Source organism: Vicia villosa, unplaced genomic scaffold (assembly GCF_029867415.1).
Source record: "Vicia villosa cultivar HV-30 ecotype Madison, WI unplaced genomic scaffold, Vvil1.0 ctg.000352F_1_1_1, whole genome shotgun sequence".
Lineage (NCBI taxonomy): Eukaryota > Viridiplantae > Streptophyta > Magnoliopsida > Fabales > Fabaceae > Vicia > Vicia villosa.
The window spans coordinates 192,414-214,773 of record NW_026705158.1 but is presented as its reverse complement, the minus strand read 5'-3'; the positions used below and the strand labels follow the sequence as shown (position 1 = coordinate 214,773).

At 33.6% G+C, this 22,360-nt stretch overlaps 2 protein-coding genes across 4 annotated transcripts; one reads left to right on the top strand and one right to left on the bottom strand.

Annotated features, from left to right (window-relative positions):
* The first annotated feature begins 5,031 nt into the window (after positions 1-5,031).
* On the top strand, positions 5,032-13,318 carry LOC131627238 (heat shock 70 kDa protein 17-like). The gene is made up of 14 exons (XM_058898078.1): positions 5,032-5,948; positions 6,237-6,469; positions 7,867-8,026; positions 8,819-9,064; positions 9,169-9,305; positions 9,445-9,781; positions 9,888-10,049; positions 10,611-10,685; positions 10,766-10,866; positions 10,943-11,012; positions 12,106-12,162; positions 12,263-12,324; positions 12,569-12,641; positions 12,749-13,318. The coding sequence occupies exons 1-14, from the start codon at positions 5,184-5,186 to the stop codon at positions 12,953-12,955; spliced, it is 2,685 nt and encodes an 894-aa protein (XP_058754061.1). The 5' UTR covers positions 5,032-5,183; the 3' UTR covers positions 12,956-13,318.
* Positions 13,319-15,344: 2,026 nt separating this feature from the next.
* On the bottom strand, positions 15,345-18,857 carry LOC131627204 (OVARIAN TUMOR DOMAIN-containing deubiquitinating enzyme 11-like). 3 transcript variants are annotated; one of them, XM_058898046.1, is made up of 10 exons: positions 18,563-18,857; positions 18,297-18,468; positions 18,086-18,159; positions 17,281-17,335; positions 17,083-17,157; positions 16,803-16,876; positions 16,656-16,704; positions 16,422-16,506; positions 16,227-16,283; positions 15,345-16,101 (listed from the first exon to the last, which is right to left on the bottom strand). In XM_058898046.1, the coding sequence occupies exons 2-10, from the start codon at positions 18,465-18,467 to the stop codon at positions 16,058-16,060; spliced, it is 684 nt and encodes a 227-aa protein (XP_058754029.1). In that variant the 5' UTR covers position 18,468; positions 18,563-18,857; the 3' UTR covers positions 15,345-16,057. The 3 variants fall into 3 exon arrangements, with proteins under 3 accessions (XP_058754029.1, XP_058754028.1, XP_058754027.1); XM_058898045.1 differs by having other exon boundaries at positions 15,347-16,101; positions 18,297-18,501; positions 18,597-18,857; XM_058898044.1 differs by having other exon boundaries at positions 15,352-16,101; positions 18,297-18,510; positions 18,597-18,857.
* Between the last annotated feature and the right edge of the window lie 3,503 nt (positions 18,858-22,360).

The window sequence follows — 22,360 nt, the reverse complement described above, 5'->3', positions numbered from 1 at the left end:
TTTTGACGGTAAACATAAACATACACAAACAACATCACACCCCTTGGTTTTATATACTATGAAGAACAACATATACTATTGACAGCAAATTAAACATTCCAACAGAATATCACAAACCTTAATTTTATATACTATCCTTCATTCAAACAAAACATCACAATTTTAATGAAAGGATATGGTTGAAATGCATAAACGGAATCACATTCACATTTAACATCTGTTTCATTGAAGCCAAAATTAATGTGAACTCGAAAATACTTATCTTCATTGAACATCAATAAAAGATCCTTGATATTCTTAAATTCTAAAACTGTAAACATGCTAGAGGTGTGACTCACAGAAGAGCCAATTGAGCTTTTCTCCTTGAGCGAATTTTCTGCAGAAATGTGTGTACTCGGTTCTGTTGGCGATATAATAACAGACCAGATATAACATCTTCGCTCCTTGCTACTTCACTATTGTTAGTGGGGAGAAATGGAGACACCTCAGGCAAGAAACCAATCCCTGCCGGCTGCCAGGTGCTGAGGCGATTTGTAAGGACGTGAAGTTCTCTGAGCATTGAACATTATAGCATGTTGAACAAAAAGCTTAGTTGACTGCATTATCATTTAAACGAAAGAAAAGGAAGATAAATGTTTAGTAGGATAATACATCATAGATGCAGATATCAAAATGAAGATCATGCCCGTAATAGGAAAGCAAACAAACCTGGTGAGGAAGCTCAAGGCCTGTATCATTAGGAAATAAATTGCATAAGATGTCATTGTCAGGACCATCATTAGATCCTTCTATTCCAACACATACAATATTCAATTTCACCATGTACTCGAAGCTTAGAGTAATTAGTTTTACAGGCTTAGGATCAGAAGTCTCGTCTTCATACACATGGATAATGATTTTAAGTGGGTGACTTTGAAATATTCCCCCTTGGTAAGAGTTGTCCTTGACTTGTACCCTCCTTGGCCTTTTTCTACGTCTCTGACCATCATCGTCAACAATTGTTATTTAGCCTTAAATTTTTTGTCCAACTCACTTTTATGAGAATATATTCAAACATAAATCATTTTATATTCAAGGGTATCAATTTTACGAATTAGTTCATTAAAAAAAAGTCCCCGCAGAACCGAACACATAAAACGTCATGACAAACCAACAAATGAGGCAATAAAGTGGAGAAACAGCTACAACAGTATCATGTACAAAAGGTAACATGCACTTTTAATTTCTTGTCCAATAGGGACATCCAGATATGATCCAATAAGTAAGTTGCTGTCAGCACTGGCGAGCTTTGCAACCAATCCATCAGATTCAAACTTCTCGCTCCAATTAATAGTCCAGGCCTAGCAAAGTGTGTCCTCACCTACAATCAAAAAACAATAAATCAGTTATGTCCGTGCTTGAGATGAAATCAATATGAATTGAAACAGTAATAGTTCTTAGAGTATTGAATATCTCACTTAAGTGCCTGATAGAATGTCAACACCATGTTTGGCATGGTTTAATGCTTGGATCATAGTGATCATTGAAAGTAAATTAAATTAGTAAGCGACAACTTTGCTTTAAACTTATATGTATCAATTCCATTAAAATAAATACATGGTAGCAGTATAAGGTGACTGGACGTGAGTCCACTAATGAGCTTCTAAATACTATCTATTTTATTTGGGGAATGAATATACTTTAATCATTGCCAACTTGGCATTATTATTCACGTTTCTGTTTCAAGCAGAGCTTCATACTGGTCTGATGCTATCAAGTTTCCTACAAACTGCACTCCTCTTCATTTCAGAAGAAACGGTCATAGTGTGCAATCTTGAATCACTAATCCCTGAAGTTTCCTCCTCTTATAATTCTCCGTCAAAACCAGAATTGACACCTTTTTTATAGAAAGTTTGGTCAGACAGGGAGTGAACCTGTTTCAGCATTGGGCACCGCTTAACATGCCATTTGAGATTTTGTCCAAGCACTGAACTGTCAAATGATGAAAGGACATCAACCTAATTAAAATGAGCTAAAAGATTAAAATAAGGAATATGTGTTGATAAGGAGTTAAGGACAATTACAGGTGACAGAGGGAGAGAAGGAGAGAATAATTACTGTGATGGATCTAACGGACATTGAACCCACTGGCCTTCCGGCCTTGAGTTATGGTTACCACAGAATCTGGGTGCAAAAAAATGAAATAATTTGAATGAAATGAATGAATCAAATAATAGATAGACATAAAGAAAGAAAAAACTAAAACTTACAAGGAACCATTGAGAAGGGTGTTTGCATAAAATACCATTTATGTTGAGCTTTTGAAAACACTATAGTATGTGTTATATTCTGAATCGAAAAGTACGTTAATATATTCTCTATATGTACAAAGATAGAGCAAAAGAAAGAGTTCTTACATGGAAACGATAATAAAAGAATTATTATATTTGCAACACCCCTGATCCAATACTTTTGAGCCGACTCACATGGAGTATTGATGACAGATTATCCAGTATATATTTGGATCATCAGTAGTGATTGTTTTTATTCCTCGAACCTGTAAAAGTTTCTCTGAAAGATTATTAAAAGGGACAAGGTAAAAAAACATGATAAACTACAAGTACCATAACATGCTGTAACTAAGGAAAATATACTCGAGGCAATAAAGCAAAATAGGTAATAAAATACTTGATACTACTATTACTACAAGTTATTGTCGTAAAGTGGGGCCAAAGTTGCTGCTAAGGCCCAGCATGAGTCTCTCAATAAATCTTCTTCTTTCATTCTTATAAGAGATTGTCTTGTCTCCTCTCCTAGTGCTGACCAAAATTCCACCAGCGTATTACATGAAAGTCTAGAAGTATGCAGAGCACGCGTTTCCCGTGTCCCGTGGCCTCCACCATAACTCACAATCCCTTGGCTTATCCAACCACGGCCTCCGCCACCACAGGCATCAGGATAAAGCAGTTCTCTTTCCCGCTCTCTGGCACGTGCGCCGTGAAATACCTAATAAAATAAAATAAAAAGATAAGCCACCATGCAGGGAAAATTATTGCATCACGAGAACCCATACAACTACGCTACCCTTACAATTTTAAACACATGATCCAAAAACTCTAGTGAATTCAAATATTGATGTCACAGATTTTCGTCAATGGTCTTGCCATATTGTACAATGGTATGATACTACAGAAAAGTGGAAGCAACAAATACTATAAATAACAAAATCATAAGGTAGAATGTAGGAGTTACAAACTCTTCATTACACTCTTCATTACATAACCGAGGCAGAAGCTGAATGGAAAGAAGAATATAAAGTCCTCATTAAGTTCTTTATGTAACACATAATTATGCAGCAGAGAAGATGCATGGACAGCACTACCTTAATGCCAATTATGTAAGAATACAAAGTCATCATTAAGTTCTTTATGTAACACATAATTATGCAGCAGAGAAGATGCATGGACAGACTACCTTAATGCCAATTATGTAACACATCAATAGTGGAAGATGGAAGATCATACCTTCATAAATCAACCGTCCACATAGCGCATCCATAAGCAAAAGTTCCTGCTCTCAGAATAAGCCACTTGGCAGCATGAGAGGAACTCTTCAAAAAGATAGAGTTTTCTTATATTATAGATTTATCTCCCAATGTGTGATCCGTACCAACATACACATGTAGATTAAATTAATACTTAATATGACAATCATAATTTTAAATATTTTCTCTTTTTAATTTTTTTTATCTTTTATATACATTTATTAAACATTATCATTTTGATTTTCTCTTAATTACAATTTTATTTCCTATTTAGTATCTATTTTATTGTAAATTGATATTAATATATAATTTCAACCTTTAAAAATGGAAAGCTTGGTCTGAAAATAGTAATTTATCTTCTAAATTTTATTTTGAAAATAAAATATTACTTTGAAAAATAATTAAAAATAATTAGTAAAAAATGTGACTATTTTAATTAATTATAATTTAGTTTTTATTTTCAAAAATAACATAAAATTTAATTTTATATTTATTCCAATTAATTTTTTTAGATTGCAGCTACGAAAGGAGTTAAAAAATTGGCTTTTATTTTTTATTTTTAAAAGGATTGAGTTGTTTGGTGGGATGAGTGGCTCTTTTATTTTCAAAAAAAAGTTAATGTTCCAGTTATATAAATAATGGTCTTCTCCAATATCCTACACCATTTCATTGTAATTTGTAATTGTTCTCTTTATTTGTTTCAAAAATGAATTAATTTGACTTGGAAAATATCATTATAATTTTATATTTTAAAATGATTGATTTTACTATTAAAAAAATAAGGGTGCAATTTATTACATTACTAAAGTAATAAACTTTTTGTGCATTACACATATCAAAATACTAATTTATTTAAAAATTATGAATAATACAAACTTGTTAACTTGTGTTCTTAAAATATAAAGTATAATTTTTTACTAAAAGTTATATATTAACATCATTAAATATTTAAACTTTGTTTTTTATAATAGTACTCTCTTCGTCTCACAATAGATGCACTTTTTTCTATTTTTATTTGTCTTAAATTATTTGTCCATTTAGAATATAATGTGATATTTATTATTTATTTCCACTATTATTATTAAGACTATTTTAGTAAATAAAACTCATTTTATCATTGAAATTAACATAATTAATCATTTTTTTAAAAATATGAAAATCTAAAAAAGACACCGAGACGGAACGAGTATTAATTTTTTAACTCAAAATATTATTTTCAGATATTTTTAACGTGTGATCTTACAGCAAAAGTTAACATACCCTTATTAGTAGTGGCACTCCTCTTCTGGAAAACAGAATTTGGGAGTATATTGTACGTTAAGGCTATAAGTGTCATTACCTAACCACTTACATCATTGACTCGATCACTCGAACAGGATCCACAAGCTGCAAGAATAACAACACCACACCCCATTTCATCCTACGCCACGTGTACATTCTACCACGTGTCTTTTCATCACTGGTTTAACCTTCTCTCTTTTCGGTCACTCCCACGTAAACACCCTCACTCCCAAAAAAAAAAAACACTCGATTTTCATATCTCATCAATAAACCCATCACAACACGCCGGAGAAGAAACCAAATCACACTCTCTTTTTCTTATTTTTATTTTTAATTCATTTCAAATTCTCATCAACCAAACTCAAACTTTCTCCGCACAATGGCGCGGCTCCTCGCGAAGCTGACGCTAATCGCATTCGCTCTAACATTCCTCTTCTCTCCGTCGCATTCCGCCGTGTTCAGCATAGATCTCGGCTCCGAATCGCTCAAGGTAACGGTGGTTAACCTAAAACCAGGCCAGACTCCGATCTCAGTCGCGATCAACGAGATGTCGAAACGGAAATCACCGGTGTTAGTTTCATTCCACGACAGAGATCGACTCCTCGGCGAGGAAGCAGCGGGTCTAGTCGCGCGGTATCCGCAACAAGTTTATTCTCAAATGAGAGACCTAATCGGGAAGCCCTACGCTTCTGCTAAGAAGTTTCTAGATTCGTTGTATTTACCGTTCGAGGCGAAGGAGGATTCTACAAGAGGCACTGTGAATTTCGTGGTGGATAAAAACGGTACCGAGTATTCGCCTGAGGAATTGGTTGCTATGGTTTTGAGTCATGCCGCGAATTTGGCTGAGTTTCATTCGAAGATTCCGATCAAGGATGCGGTGATTGCTGTTCCGCCTTATTTTGGACAAGCCGAAAGGAAGGGATTGCTTCAGGCTGCGGAGTTGGCCGGGATTAATGTTCTTTCGTTGATTAATGAGCATTCTGGTGCGGCTTTGCAGTATGGGATTGATAAGGATTTCTCAAACGAGTCGAGGCATGTTGTTTTCTATGATATGGGTTCTAGCAGTACCTATGCTGCGCTTGTGTATTTCTCATCTTATAAAAGTAAAGAGTATGGGAAGACAGTTTCGGTGAATCAGTTTCAGGTATGATATTTTTGGGAAAATGTGTTCTAATTGCTATTCATGATCATAAATGTGAAATATGAAATTTATCAGTTAGAGGTTTTCTGTATTCCATAATGAAAGTTGATCAGTTTGAATTCATGACTTTAATGAAGGAAAGTGCATAATATAGGGAACCAGGATTGATGACTACAACCAAACAACAGAAGAATGATTTTATAATGAAAAAAAAGGGATATCATTCATGTTAAATGGGAGATAAATTTGTACTGCATTCCTCTTAATTTGTTCACTTCATAATCCATGTAGGTCAAGGATGTCCGTTGGAACCCTGAGCTGGGTGGACAGCATATGGAGTTGCGACTGGTAGAGTATTTTGCTAATGAATTCAATGCACAAGTTGGTGGTGGAATAGATGTGAGAAAATTTCCTAAGGCTATGGCTAAGTTAAAGAAACAGGTGAAGCGGACAAAAGAAATTCTCAGTGCAAACACGGGAGCTCCCATTTCTGTTGAGTCGCTTCACAATGATGTGGACTTCAGGTTGGTAGTTAGTTCAAGGCTTCTCATTTTCTATTACCGATTTCAATGAATTTGTGTGTTAGTTTTTATCATTCCTAAGTTAGTGGTTTGTACTTTATAGATCTTAGTGTTTGACCCAGACTCAAAGTGTACTAAACTATGCTGTTTCACTAGTTAAGATATTCTTTTGAATAATCCCAAGAAAATCAACCAAACTATCCAAGGTTATCCCACGTCATTATGAAGATACTACGGAAAGTATTTAATCTAAAATAGTCTTTTGGAAGATCAAATTCAGTAGAGCATATTTCTATTTGGTGTCGGCATTGCATGTCTATTTTTGGCACATGCTGCTCCACGTAGTGCTCAATGTGAAGTAAATATTCTTTTCTGTGGGTTTTGTCAAGGTAGTATATCTTTGCATTTTCCATGTGTTTGTAAGAGGAGTAGACATCATTATGAAGGGTTATATCGCTAGTCTGTTTTCCTTTCTTCTCGATAAATTATCTTAGCATTTCATTTTAATTGTAGTGTCACAAGTGAATGGTCTACAATTGTCTAATATGAAAATGAATATAATTTTGACACATTATGCCATATTTAAGTGATCACTCAACAAGAGTCGTTAGAAACTAGATGTGTCCATTATGAAGTGATAAAGGGCCAAAACCACAGGAAGGGAATTTACAAAGGATCAAGACAAAAAAAAAAATTTATAGAGACAAAAATCATATTTAAGTCATTGAGAAAATATCTCATGATATTTTTGACACTAGTGTATGTTTGAGAATAATTAGAAATTTTTGGATTAGTTTTCCATAGGTTCCCTCCACTAGAGTTAATCCTATTCGAGGCATATTCAGACACTAAATGTGGGCTCCTCTCCTAGCCGGGATTCAAACTTAAGTTTGCCACATCATAGGAGTCTAGCCCCTCTCGCCAGACCTAACCTCCAATGGTTAGGAGTCTGGTTAGGTATTAGCATAAACTGAAGTTGATGTTTTTTATTATGTTTCACATCAATATACCCAGGGTAACATAATTTGAAGTTTCTGTTCTCTGTTTTCTTCTTCCTTGCCTAAAGTACTATGATTCTGACAGTCATAGGAGTCTAGCCCCTCCCGTTAGACCTAACCCCCAATGGTTAGGAGTCTGGTCCAGTATTATCATAAATAGAAGTTGATGTTTTTTTATCTTGTTTCACATCAACATACACAAGGTAACATAATTTAAAATTTCTGTTCTCAGTGTTCTTCCTTGCCTAAAGCCCTATATTTCTGACAGTTCCTAAACTGAATTATTTTGTCAAGATTCCCTTTGTATAACTTTCTCATAATAGCCCGTAACTGTCAAGGCATGATGTAATTATACTATGTATAGCACATAAGGATCCTTATTCTAGGCTTCTTTTCTTACAGGAGCTCAATAACCCGTGAGAAGTTTGAAGAGCTCTGTGAAGATATTTGGGAGAAATCTCTTGTACCGTTGAAAGAGTTGCTTGAGCATTCAGGCTTGTCAGCAGATCAAATATATGCAGTGGAGTTAATTGGAGGTGCTACCAGAGTGCCGAAGTTACAGGTTTGAATAATTTTTTTTCATTTACGGTCATGCTTTCTGCACTGTGTATTAGTGGGATAAGATCTGCTGGTATTTGAACTAGACAGAGCTCCATGATTTATATTTTTGTCTATCCAGTCAACACTTGGTTTCTATGTATGAACTATCATCTGTTATATACAACATTAAGCTAGTATTTTGACACGTTAGTAAACATGACCCTGTTATACGTGAAGATGTACCTGCTACTTCCTTTTTTTTGTTAACTTGAATGATGGGAAGTTTGAAGGCATCTGACAGCTCACATGTTATTTTTTTTTATTGTAAAGATGCTAGGATAATCCAACTGTAAGATTGTTATTACTTAGGTAGTTAGAGAGAGGGGAATAGTATGATACAAAAAACATAAAGAATGATAGGTAGAATATTCAATTGAGTAAGAATATTGGGTCTTTGGTCAGGGAGAAGATCTTCCTAATACTACCATCAGTTTTACTGTAATTTTGGGAGTTCTTCCACATTCTATTTAAATTCCGGCTTCCTATCAAGAGATAGACAACATGAATGTGATTTAGTTGTGCATAAGTTCTTTTATATATCAAATACTTGATTAAGTTTGAAAAATTAAAAATTAATGACTTAGTGTTAACTTATATTTGATCTTTTTATCGTCAAGTAAAACTGCAGTACTTAGTCGTTTACAATGTTTTGTTCGATACTATGTTTGTACTTAAGTTTACAAATGAAGTATTTACTTGGCAGTCTGCCACTGATGTCTAGAAGTTTACTTAATGTTATTCTGTTAACTTACAGGCTAAGCTTCAAGAGTTCCTTGGTAGAAAAGAACTTGATAGGCATCTTGACGCTGATGAAGCAATAGTTCTTGGTGCTGCTCTCCATGCTGCAAATATAAGTGATGGTATCAAATTAAACCGAAAACTAGGTATGGTTGATGGTTCCTTATACGAGTTTGTGATTGAATTGAGTGGTGCCGATCTTCCGAAAAGTGAAAGTTCTAGGCAGTTACTTGTACCTAAAATGAAGAAACTCCCGAGTAAGGTAAACCAATTGATGTTTCTTGCAATGTATTTAATAAGAAAAGTGAAATGACCAATTATATTCTCTAATGTTACTAATCAGTTTTCATGTGGTTTACTTAACAGATGTTCAGATCCATTGTTCATGACAAAGATTTTGAAGTTTCTCTAGCTTATGAAAGTGAACATCTTTTGCCACCTGGTGTTACCTCTCCCTTAATTGCTCAATACCAGATATCTGGTTTAACAGATGCAAGTGGGAGGTAAGGATAAAACACTTCCTAAATTTTTATGGATGTAATTGCTGATTTAAATTTTAAACCCCTCAAGGAGTTGTTTTGATATCAATTTTTTAAAATCTCTAATTCCATCCTAATTTTTTTGTCTTTTCTGTTCTTGTAGATATTCATCTCGGAATCTGTCGTCCCCCATTAAGGCAAATGTACATTTCTCTCTTAGTAGAAGTGGAGTTCTTTCTCTGGATCGGGCAGACGCTGTTGTTGAAATAACAGAGTGGGTGGAAGTTCCCCGGAAGAACTTGACCATAGAGAATTCAACTATTTCGTCAAATGTATCAGAGGAAACTGGTGCTAGTAACAATTCTGAGGAAAATAATGAAAGTGTGCAAAGTGATAGTGGTATTAATAAAACATCTAACACGAGTGCTGAAGAGCAAGCTGCTGCTGAACCTGCTACAGAGAAAAAGCTGAAAATGCGGACCTTTAGGGTACCATTAAAGGTGAAAGCCAACCCGGGTGGTTATTGAGATGAAAAAGATTGAAACATTGAAACAAGATCTTCTAATATACTTCTCTTCTTGGCTCTTCTTTTTTTACCTGTGGCAGATTGTTGAGAAGGTTACAGGAGCAGGGATGACTCTATCGAAAGATTTTCTTGCTGAAGCTAAAACAAAATTACAAGCACTAGACAAAAAAGATGCAGAAAGGAAAAGGACAGCCGAGTCTAAAAATAATTTAGAAGGATATATTTATACAACTAAGGAAAAGGTTGGTAAAAAACAATATGCTTGGGTTTTTTTAATCTTTAAGGCCTTAGTCATTTCTACAACGTAAAGCACCTTTAAGATTTTTTAATTGTCTTTCAGAGAATCTCTTTAATATTATTACTATTTACCTTTAATTAGTTGACTTCAAGTTTATACTGAAGGATTTGAACTCACAGTCTTGTTTTTTTGAAAAATGTCATCAAAATATAATTAAGAAATGAAAGAATGAGGATGCAGTTTTAAAAAAAAAACATACCCCAATCTCTAGGAAAATTAATTCAAGAAGGCCCCATCTAATATTCATGTTTAATCTTATGCTTGTATTCACCTTAAATCTACTTATGTTTGTAGATACTTATTCTGATCGCCATATATTTTCTACAGGGAGAGGGTAGTATTTGGGAATGATCCTCCCACTCTTATTTTATCTGTTTCCATTTTATAAATATTATGTCTATTATTTTTTTAGAATTTTATAAAGTTATTTAACTTCTTTTTTGTACTTGATAGTGTAACTATTAATATTTGCACTTGTTCTTATTGCTTTCCTTATTTTTATCAGATTGAAACTCTTGAGGAGTTTGAAAAAGTTTCTACGAGTGAGGAACGCAAGTCCTTTGTTGAGAAGCTTGATGAGGTTATAACCCTTTTCATTGGCCAACCAACAACAAATGACATTGATAAGAATTTTGACTTAGGCTTCTTGCATTCTTTCAGGTGCAAGATTGGTTATATACAGATGGTGAAGATGCCAACGCCACAGAGTTTGAAGAGCGTCTAGATCAGTTGAAAGCTGTTGGAGATCCAATTTTCTTCAGGTCTGTTGTATTCTCTATTTTAATTTATGTTTATTGTATGATAAAGTTTTTCTGAAGAGTGTAACGTCTATTTTAGGCTAAAAGAGCTTACAGCTCGACCAGCAGCAGTTGAGCATGCCCGCAAATACATTAATGAGCTGAAACAGGTACCATCTAGAAATTTCTGATTAGTACTCTTTGGCATTTCATTTATCATGTGTCAATTTTGAAACTGAACTTTTGTTTCTGGTATAGTCCAATAACCGATCTTTGTAATTGAGCACATCTAAGTAAACTCGGTTTGGTGGTAGTGATTGTTGTCAAACTCGGTTTCTAAATAAACTGGCTGATTCCAAGTAAACTCGACTTGTAAGATTCTAAAGAGCCAAGCCTTGTTCCACTAAGTGGGGTCAGCTGCTTGGATCAAATGACGCCATAATGTTCTATCATATATTATGTTTCGATTCAATCCTACTCATTAATCTCTAAATCTTCCGTAATATTTTTTCTAAATCATCCTCCACCTCTAGTGATTTAACTACCTTCCATATGATCTATTCTCCTTACTACAAAATGTTTTAGCCTTCCTCTACATGCCCAAACCACCTAATCCGAGTTTCTACCATCTTTTCCATGACAGATGCTACCACAACTTTCTATCTCTAATGTCATTTCTAATCCTATCCCGGCTAGTCTTTCCATACATCCAACACAACATTCTCATCACTACTATGTTTAATATATTCTTGTGTTGGTTGTTTACTACCTAACACTCCGTCCCATACAACGAAAAATCAAAGAGAGATGATTTATGCTTCCAAAGAGAGAATGGAAAAAACTTGAGAAGTTCAGTTTAATTGAGAATAACCAAATTTTGATTTATGCTTCCGAAGAGAGATGATAAAATATAGCTTTCACAAACTATGTATAATCTGAATGTCACTTGAAGGTTATGTGCACCAGCAACATGTTAAAAACACACGGGAAAAAACCGTTAAACACTGCCAACCTTCATTTGGCTATACAATGATGTTCTTTTTGTAGAAAAGGTTTTTTTATGTTAACGTTAGACAAATTGAACATTCACAACAAATTGAACATTCACAACAAATTGAACATTCACAATGGGAAATTAATTGGCCATGCTCTGAAGCAGTCTATTTTGATTTATACAATTTTTTTCCCACTTGAAGTAGCTATTAAGTATAAGGTGATGTAACATGAAACATTTATATATAGATCTTTTTCTGACATATGCAGATTGTAGAAGAGTGGAAATCAAAGAAGTCTTGGCTTCCAAAAGAACGAGTAGACGAGGTATTTGATTTATCTTGATTTTTATTTTCTTGAATCTATTAAACACAGCATGTTACCTCTGGAAAAATCATTTTCTATTTTGGGGTTGCTATTTTGCAAGGTGATTAATATTGCAGAAAAGTTAAAGAATTGGTTGGATGAGAAAGAAACTGAGCAAAAGAAGTAAGTTCCTGTCAGTAATTTGTTGTTCTTCTTGTATGGAGAAATATTTTTTTGCTCTTCAATACATTTCCATTGTTCATTCTGATCCTGTTTTATAATCTAGCTTTGTAAAGCTTTCATTTTCCCAAATTGCTCGACTTGGTTTTGGTTATTGAGTAAATTCCTCAGCACGAAATAATAGTTTTAAAAATCTAATGTAACTAATTATTAATTTTTATTCTGTTTTTCTTTTCAACTTTTGAAGAACTTCTGGATTCAGTAAGCCTGCATTTACATCTGAAGAAGTACATTTAAAGGTGTTTGAACTACAAAACAAGGTACCATTTCTTCTACTTTTCTAGTTAAGACTGTATTGGCACATGATTTACATGTCCATGAAAGCAGTGTCATTTATTTTGAGGTCTTCAATGTATATGTATTATAGGTTGCCAGTATTAATAGAATCCCCAAGCCCAAGCCCAAGATTCAGAAGCCCCCAAAGAATGAAAGTGAGAGCAAGGAGCAGAATACTGTTGATTCTGATTCCACCTCAACTGATAGTTCCTCTCAAAGTGATGAATCTGCTAACCCGTCAAAAGGTGAAAGTGAAGAATCGGTTGACGAGCAACCTGAAAAGCACGATGAGCTATGATTTAACTGAGAATGCATGTAGGTCCTTTTCTTTTTAATTATCTACCTACAAGTTTTAATTAGTTAAAGGGTCTAGGCTGGTAAGGGTAGAATGGATAGGTGAAAACGAGGGAGTGCCAGTTTTCTGAGAGCAGGAGAATAGAGTTGAGGCAACATTTGCTTGATGAATGCTAAAATTTTGAGGTTAGATGTACTACAATAGTTATTTTTTTTTCCTTTTATAATTGATTTCCCTTTGATATTTAAAAGGGGTAAGTTGTAATTTAAAGGCATATGAAATGTGATATAGGAAGAAAAAGAGGCTCAATCTAATAGATTTGCACAAGTGAGCTCACATAATTCTAAACGCATTTTATTTTTATGTTAGATGCATGATTGTCTGTAGAAACTAGTTTAGTTTGAAAATTAGTATGAATTGATATAGTTAATAATTTAGTAATAAGTCATATTATATATTCTTACTCTGCCAATGGCAAAATAATACATCATGTTTTTTTTTTGGAACGGTCATGCTAATTAAAGGAATTTTTACGTTTAATTCTTAATTTGTATTACTTGGGAGATAAATTAGCAGTACTCTAAAATTAGGATGGAAATATAATTGGTGGTTGGACATGGATTTGTATTCTATTTTAAATTAGATTAAGGTCAGACTACTTGTAAATCAAATAGATTTAGTTATAATTTAGATCAACACAGAGTAACAGTACTCTTAATCAATTAAATGGTATAATTTTATGCCACATCTTATTTATTTTAATTTAAAATAAATTAAAATTTTACAATATTTTACACTAAAGGTATGGTACCTAATTTGAATACATGGGTACCAAAGAATATGTCTAAAATTTACATCTAAATAAATTAGAGAGGTAAAAATGCTAGACTTTATTTGAATTTCCACTGTCAATAGTAGATAAATATAGTTGTTTTAAAGTTTAATTACATTTTTAATTCCTTAATTTACATAATTTGTTTTATTTTAAATTTAAATAGTTTTTTTTTTTTTATCATTTTATCATATTTTTACACTTAAAATTGATATTATGTTTAATTTTAAATAATGTGTTATTTGTGAAATACGACACATCATTAAATATTGTTTTGGTAAGGCTTTAAAATATACAGTATTTGTGGAACTTTAAATATAAAATAAGTTACATGTTATCCGTCATCAATTATCATGGTAAAAATGATAATAACATGTCACTAAAAAAAGATTTTTTTTATTAATTGGTTGGAATTTATGTTTTTTTTATTAATTGGTAGCAATTTACTATGTTTTATAGATGAATTAGTGATCTCGATGGATCAACCCGCGTGAGATTACAATTGTTTGTATCATTTGTGAAAGAAGTAAAATAGTTAGATTAAAACTATAATTAATCTTAATTTTAATAATTATAATGATATTTTTATCCAAAACAATCATAATTACATTTTTATATTATTTGAATATGACTACATGAAAACTTATTTAAAGAAATGATATATGACCGGGTTAGTTATTTATAACAAATTTAATAACAAATTAACATTGATATTTTTAGTATAAATTATTTTAAAGTTTAAATTTATTTTAAAATAAATTAAAATAAAAAAGTGAGGTGATATAGTTATCTTTAGTATAAATTATTTTAAAGTTCCAACTTAAAAGTGTCAAACGTTAAAAGTGTCAAACGTTAAAAGTGTCAAACGTTAGATCTTTAAGATACATCCTATAACTGCAAAACTACTAAATAGCAAATGACGGAATTTTCAGCAAAACAGCAAGAACCCTGACAAAAACCTCCATCTAGCCAACATAAGCCGCATCCTCAGCTTGTAAAGATCAACTTGATCAAAAAGAATTTCCTTAAAATTGAGTTGTAAGATGGTGATTGGTTCAAATCTAAGTGTTTTTTTTTTTTTTAATGAAAGCATCGTTGAGGGTGTGGGAAACCTTCAAGATGTTGTGATTATTAATTCTTTTTGGGTAAAATTAACTGGTTACTTTGCAATGATGATACATTTAAATGTCCAAGTCAAAATCAAATGCTGTTTCCTTGCCATCTTGATATAGTTGATCGTGACACACTACGCAATACTTTAAAAAAACCATGAAGAAATAGAAACAAACCAAGAGGATCAACATATCCTCAGACTGCCCCACTCCTTAAAACAAACTTGTTTTAAGGGTGTGTTTGAATTATCGATGGATAGAATTGATTCTAGCAGAATTGAGTTTGGTATAATTGATTTTATCAGAATTGAATTTAACAGAATTGTAATATGTTTGGATATGTTTATGTAAAAGTGAGTTGAACAATAAACTTCAGTGTAAAAATCATCCAGAATCAATTCTAGAGATAAAAGCTACAAATTCTAGCTTCAAGTAGAATCTATTCTAGAGACAACATCAATTCTACTTTTGCCTAAACAAACATTTTTAAATCACCCAAAATTCATTCTACACTTCTAGAATATTTTTGGCTCTTCTAAAAGTCAAACCATGCACCTAATTTTTCTTAGCCCCTCATGCATAAGACAATGGCTTTTGTGGTAAGCAAAGCCTCTAAAATACCAAGCTAGAAAAGAAAAATCATTAAAATCTGTAATTTAAAAAAAAAAAAGTGTCAAGAGTTCCATCCATATCTGTAATTTAAAAACAGTTGTGGATATTGTTTTTTGGGTACTCAATAAATATGTATTTAATTGCCATCTCTATATATGGAATATATAATAATCATACACAATCTGTATATTTTTTTTATTCACCAATGATGTCAGTTAGAACTACAGAAGAAATTTACATATAACCATAATAAGAAGAGTGGACAGTAATCCCAATATGAAAATATTTTGCCATGAAAACAGAGGCAACTGAAATAAATTTGGCACTCTACTTGTCAGGAAATCAGACTGTACAATGAGAGTTTATAGATAAATCCATTGAGTTAAGCTATGCTTGCATAATGTAATATGTACAAATATGATAATTACCTAAATATTATGATTCATAATCTGCTTTCCCCATAAAGGAGGTGACAACTAATCTTTTTAATAAAAAAATACTCATTATAATAAAATCAGTTCTTCTTGGATTTCATAGTCTGCCATTTGTCTAGAAGAGCCAATATTTTTTCTTTGGATGTCTAGTAGGAACATCTGCAAATTCATTGTATGAAAGAAAAATAAGCTTATTTTTTTATAGTAGTTCTGACCATGAAAAGTATATAAAGGAAGCAAGAAGAAAAATCCATTTGAAAGATGTTATAAATTATAATCATTACCTCCATTTGTGTACAATGAATTATAGTGCACTTCACTCCAAAAGCTTAGCCATAGCTCTATAAAGTCAAAAAGGAATCGTAACTACATTGACCTTAAAAATCAAGGCTCAAGACAAAAGAAGTTCTAGAGGAGAGTTTCAAAATAAGGACAAACAAAACAAACCATCAAAGGAAGAAACATTAACAATTAGCTACCTCTAGTGGGCCTTTTGTTAGTCGGAAGGATCTCGATGTAGCAAGTGTCTCTGAAAGAGGTCACTAAGCAAATCTTGGCATCAAACTGAAGAAAAGTAATGATCAGTCAGAAAACAATTATAACATGTAACCAAGAAATATGTGAGTGTGGAATATAGAATTTTTTCTTCTAGAAATTGAAAACAATGTTTATGACTATGCTCCTGGGAGATTTATGGAACTTAGATGACTCACCCGGTCTGCTGCTGCTTGTAGAGTAACATGATCTCCCCATTCTCCTGATCTATTGTCACACAAAATTAAAATTTCAAATTAGTATTACCATCAATACTATGCTCTCAATCGAAATCAATGTAAAATTGTTCACCAATGAAATCTAACTTTTTCATCTGCTTTATGTAGCTTTTGTACGCCATTGGCACATAAGCTTCGTACAATTTTTTGTTATGCTTTAGCTGGGAGAAAAATACAAGCCAAAAAGAAGTGATAGATTAGAATGTGAATATAGGCTTGCTGAAAAATTGAATACTTTGCAACACTATTCAATCAGCAATAACACAATATAAAATAAGAAAAATGAGCGAGGATCATGCAGTGTTTCAATGAAATACTTCGCAATAGCCAAAAGAAATTACTGCACTTATGTCTATAATGAACCTACCTGCTTAATAACCTGCCTTCTCACATACTTGTGGTAATCAGGCTTGCCGAACAACTGATCAGCTATAGCTCGGAACTGTTAAGTAAGATTTTCACAAATATTAGACAAAGCGAAGGAACATGTAACAAAAGTGCCAAATAATGAGGGAAAAGTAAGATGTTAAGTAAGTTTTCTTTGTAAGGAAAGAAACCCAAATACCTGACAATTTCCATCGCCCTCCATTTGCAGCTCCGATAGGCCATATGTAACCAACCTGTAGAAAATTATGGATCATATTTATCACGTAAATAAAAACAAATAAGCATTTAGTTTCCCATCAACTAAATATGACTCTACACCGTCATTTTTGACTTAATTACAACTCACAATGGCACAAAACTCAAGCAAGTTGTATCATGATTTTAACTTAGGTTTCCCTTTTAAAAAATATGTAAATAAGTATAAAATTCTGACAGAAATTGAAAAATGAAAGGCGTATAAGCATACAACAACAACCAAGCCTTATCCCCCGAAGTGGTGTCGGCTATATGGATCAACTTCTGACATAGTGTTCTATCTAGGACGATGTTTCTATCCAAATTGTTAATCTCAAGATTTTTCTTCATAACTTCTCTTATAGTTCTTCTAGGTCTTCCTATATTTCTAACTGTTTGACTCCTCTCCATCTGATTTACTCTCCCTAGCACCGAGTCTACAAGTCTTTTCTCTACACGTCCAAACCACCTAAGTCTATTTTCTCATAGCTCATACTATCTCTTCATCTATCTAACTATCTATCTCCTGAACCATGGCATTAAATATGATCAATGAGATTTAACATGTTTGTTTGCTATACACAATAACCTGATTAAAATTTTCCAATATACAATGCAAAGTTAAGCTAACAAACAGCGCAATATTAATTTCATCTAAAATTCGAAGACAAATATGTGAATACAACAGTGAATTTGCATAGTTCCAAAACAAAAAATTGTTAACCAAACATTAAGTTAGTGTTTGCAACCTTTCTGATAGCGTCTCATGGTCAATTGTCGCGTCATTGACATCAGGAATCTCTCCATTAACACGGGGAGTATGCTGCCAACACACCGAATTAGTATTCTCATCTCAAATTCACAATGCAGGCAACAACATATACAATAGCACACAAAATCGGAACGAATAATAAAACAATAGTTAAAGGAAAAAAGCAATAGCACTCGAATGATAAATACCGGAATAGAATCTAAATGGGAGAGTCGCTTCCCAAGCTGTCTGCTACCCCGGTTGAGAGTTTCCTCTTCAGCCAAAATGCTTGCAATGGTTTGATCATCCTCTGTGTCACGAAAGCTGCTGTTCAAGCTCGAGCTGGAACTCTCACTTCCATTCCTTAGATTCGCACTCATACTTTCCTCAAATCAACCAAACAACAATTCAAACCTATACAAGCTACAATTACAAACAAATCATGAAATCTGAAACAAGAAAAAGAAAAACTCACAAGATTAATCCATGAAATTCTCTACCAAAAATACCTTGGTTGCGTCGGTGGCACTGTAGCAGTTGCAAGAAAAAATCAGATGCTAACGGAGAAAAAGAATTATAGAGAGATGAAGGGTGGGAGTTATGAGAGGTTAGAAGAGAAGAAAAGAAAGAAAGGAATTGAAGTAAAGAAACGTAGGCGTGTGAGGGAAACAGTTGAGAAACTTGAGTTGGGTGTTTCGAGAAGGAAGCAAAGTGTTGTTGGAAGACCAAACACGGATGCGTTGAGTTTTGTCTTGTTTTGAACTTGGCCAATAATGTACGAAGTACGAACCAATTGTTAGATATTTGACCAAACTTAAAGTCCTATTTGGAGTATTTGTTTTTTCTTTCAATAAAATAACTAGTAGGAAGGACCAAATTTGTTTTTTGACAAAATCAAATGTCAAATGATGCGTCTTTTTAAAAATAAAACAAAGAAACATCTTATGAAGTTAATTGAATAATTAATCAAAAGAAATATGTTTTCAACTTAACCTCGAAACATGTTATCTTTAAGACATATTTCAATAATTTTCACATTGACTTGAAAATGTGGTGATGTCAACTTAACTATCAACTACTTTGTTGTTCTATACCAAATTGAAACAATGTTCAACAACTTTAATCAAATTCAAGATACTTTTGAATCTTGATCCCGCCATTTGCATCCACTTGTTTTTAACTATATTTTTCTGCCAGGTAATCTAACAAGCTCACAAGCATGGTTCTTCAACCATCATTGACTCCACCTGCTCTCGAATGCTTCACTAAAGGTATTTTTTTATAAATTTTGCAACCCTTCAGCCTCATTCAAAGCATAACACTCAAGGCTAACATAACCGTCCCTTTGAGATGCTACAATCTCCCTCCTTACCTTATCACGAGTCAAATGATAATTAGAGGCCCCTGTAATCGTTCCCTTGTTACTACTAGTACCCGTAGTAGGAAACCCCATCTCAAACTGAGTTTTCTCCGCCATAGTTTCTAAAAGTTTCATCCCTTGATTTTTACTTTTCTTTCTTTGAAAGAACTCTCTACCAACCAAGTAAGCTGCTTTGACACCAGCCTTATTCTTGATCTCGTCAATGATGATTTCACGCTGGTTGCAGAGAATGCAATAGAAGCACAAAGAAATGCGCAATTTGAAACGAGGAAAAAGGATTAGATGACATTGTGAAGGTGCAAGAAACATAAGAAATGAGGAGTTTGAATTGGGTTGCACCAAATATAATCTTTTTCCAACTCAAAACAAGAGGTTAACGAGTGAATAAAAATAGAAGAACACAATTATTTTTATTCTGGTTCACTATTAACTAAGTTACTCCAGTCTACCTGCCAAGGTGATTTTGCCTTTTCAATAAGGACTTAATCCACTATAACCAAACTGATTACAAGCAACCACAATGACCGCAACCACTGTCTTCTTGAGACTTCTGACTAACACTAGTCTCTCAAGGAAACAACCACAATAAGCTTAAGATCAACCTTACTGACAACCCCAACAAGTTCAGCTGATCCTTATCGTGAAACCATTACGATCGCAACCACAGTCTTCTCAAGGCTTCTACTAACACTTAGTCCCTCAGGGAATCTATCAACAAATGTTGATTACAAGTATGTATTACAAAGATGTTTCTAATAAGAAGATTACACAATATTTAAGTACATTAAGAAAAAAGTGTTGATAAGCAAGATATGAACAAAAGATCCTTGCCAAAAATAAAAAACTATACAAAGAATTTTACTAACAGAGTTTGTGCAGCGCTTTAGTGTAGTTTTGAAGAACTGATTCTTTGATTTCAAATTCTTCAAATGACTTCCTTTATAGAGAAGGATAGACCCGTTCGAGGGTAGAATAGGACAGCAACGTACAGCTGTAAAATCTCCAACGGTCATGGTGGGAATAGTAGATAACAAGTCTAGGTTGGATTGTCCTTACGCCACCCTATAGGAGTAGAGGTCAAAGTTTACGTTAGTACTTTTAGGCTCACCATCACATGCAAGTCGTTCTTGATCTTCTAAGTCTTTAGAGGCTTCCAATTCTATGTTGATTGAAGCATGTTGTAGATGATCCGAACTTGAGTCTTCAGAACCTAAGTCTTTGAGTCTTCTGAACCTGTTTAATAGAACCTTGTCTTTAGAGTCTTCAACACTTGATCTTCAGAAGGGTTGTCTTCAAATATTTAGAACTTGTTCAGCAGAATTTCGTCTTCAACATCTTCAGAACATGGGAAACATAAGAAAAGCTTTAGAATGTCTCCAAAGCTTCCTTTATAAGCCACGATCAAAAGCTCTTGTACTAACATTCCTTAGAACCGTTGCAGAAGTAGCATTCCAGAATCTTGACTTCCATTGTAACATAGTACTAGTATTCTTCCAGAGTGTTAAGTTCAGAACCTGATGACCTCACACGCCTTCTTACTAGAGTCAGGACATGCAAGGAAAAATCCACACACTAGAAAAAACTATTAGTGTATACAATTGTTCTTTAAGATAACATATAAAGTTATCATCAAACTTAAGGCCAGATGCATAACCAATCTTGTTCTTACACATTGTTATATATCTATAAGTGTATGGATGCAACAATGTTTGAGAATATTGCTGACTCGACGACAGTGAAGGTGAGGTGGGACACAATTGTTCGGTGCTATGGTGGCGATGCATCAGTGAAGAAAGTAAAGTTGCAGTCCCTACGTAAGCAATATGAGAATCTCAGCATGAAGAACAATGAGAAGGTTCCAGACTACATCTTCAGAGTGATTGTGGTCACAAATAAGATGAAGGCTTATGGAGAAAAGCTTTTAGAACAAAATAATCATCGAAAAGGTTCTAAGATCACTCACTCATTAGTTTGATTACATAGTTGTAGCTTTAGAACACTCGAAATAAACCAACACCATGAAAATTGAAGAACTACATAGTAGTTTAGAGGCACAAGAGTTACATCTAACAAAAAGAAACTCTGAAAGAGAAATAAAACAAACTCTAAAAGTTTCTTTGGTCAAGAAGAACAAGATGCAAGCATGGCTAGAGAAAAAGAAAAATATGCTGGTTGCTGATTGTTGGTCAAAGAAAGAAAGGATGAAAAAGCCAACATAGGCAGAGTAGATTCTAAGGATGAACCTATTCTATTGATGGAATATGAGAAGGAAGGTTAAAAAAATGGTGATATATGGACACCGACTGCTCAAATCACCTAACTAGAAACAAACAATGGTTGATTGCTTTTGACTATAGTAGAAAGACCAAGATCAAACGTGTCGATGATGAGTATCGGAATGTTGAAGGAATGAGAAATGTCAAAGTAAAATTGAAGAATGAAGAAATTATATTGATCAATGATGTATGGTATGTTCCTGGCATGAATAGAAATCTGATGAGTGTAAGTCAGTTACTTGAAAAAGGGTTTTCAGTATCTATGAAAGACAATCTCTTGAAGTTGTATGTCAGTGGCAAGAAGTTAATTATGCAGTATGAACTACGAAGAAACAGGACATTCAAGGTAAATGTTGAAACAACAGACACTCAATGCCTTAGTGCAACATGTGTTAAAGGGAGAGTAAGTTGTGGTACAAGAGATTGGGACATCTGAAATTCAAAAGTTTAGGGAATCTGAGTTCAAATAATATGGTACATGGAATTCCAAAGATTTTGGAACCAAAGAAATCATGTGATGGGTGTAGTGCATTATGATGTATGTGGGCCATTTAAAGTACCTTTACCGGGGGGAAACAAGTGTTTTGTGTCATTTGTGGATGAGTTCACAAGAATG

Coding starts and splice junctions, on each gene's coding strand:
- LOC131627204 (XM_058898046.1), bottom strand. CDS start 18,467: ATGAGTGCGAATCTAAGGAATGGAAGTGAGAGTTCCAGCTCGAGCTTG. Junction 17,158..17,280: donor AGGGCGATGGAAATTGTCAG/GTATTTGGGTTT, acceptor CTTACTTAACAG/TTCCGAGCTATAGCTGATCA. Junction 16,705..16,802: donor TACATAAAGCAGATGAAAAA/GTTAGATTTCAT, acceptor GTGTGACAATAG/ATCAGGAGAATGGGGAGATC.
- LOC131627238 (XM_058898078.1), top strand. CDS start 5,184: ATGGCGCGGCTCCTCGCGAAGCTGACGCTAATCGCATTCGCTCTAACA. Junction 12,163..12,262: donor CAAAAGAACGAGTAGACGAG/GTATTTGATTTA, acceptor CTATTTTGCAAG/GTGATTAATATTGCAGAAAA. Junction 12,642..12,748: donor TGTTTGAACTACAAAACAAG/GTACCATTTCTT, acceptor TATGTATTATAG/GTTGCCAGTATTAATAGAAT.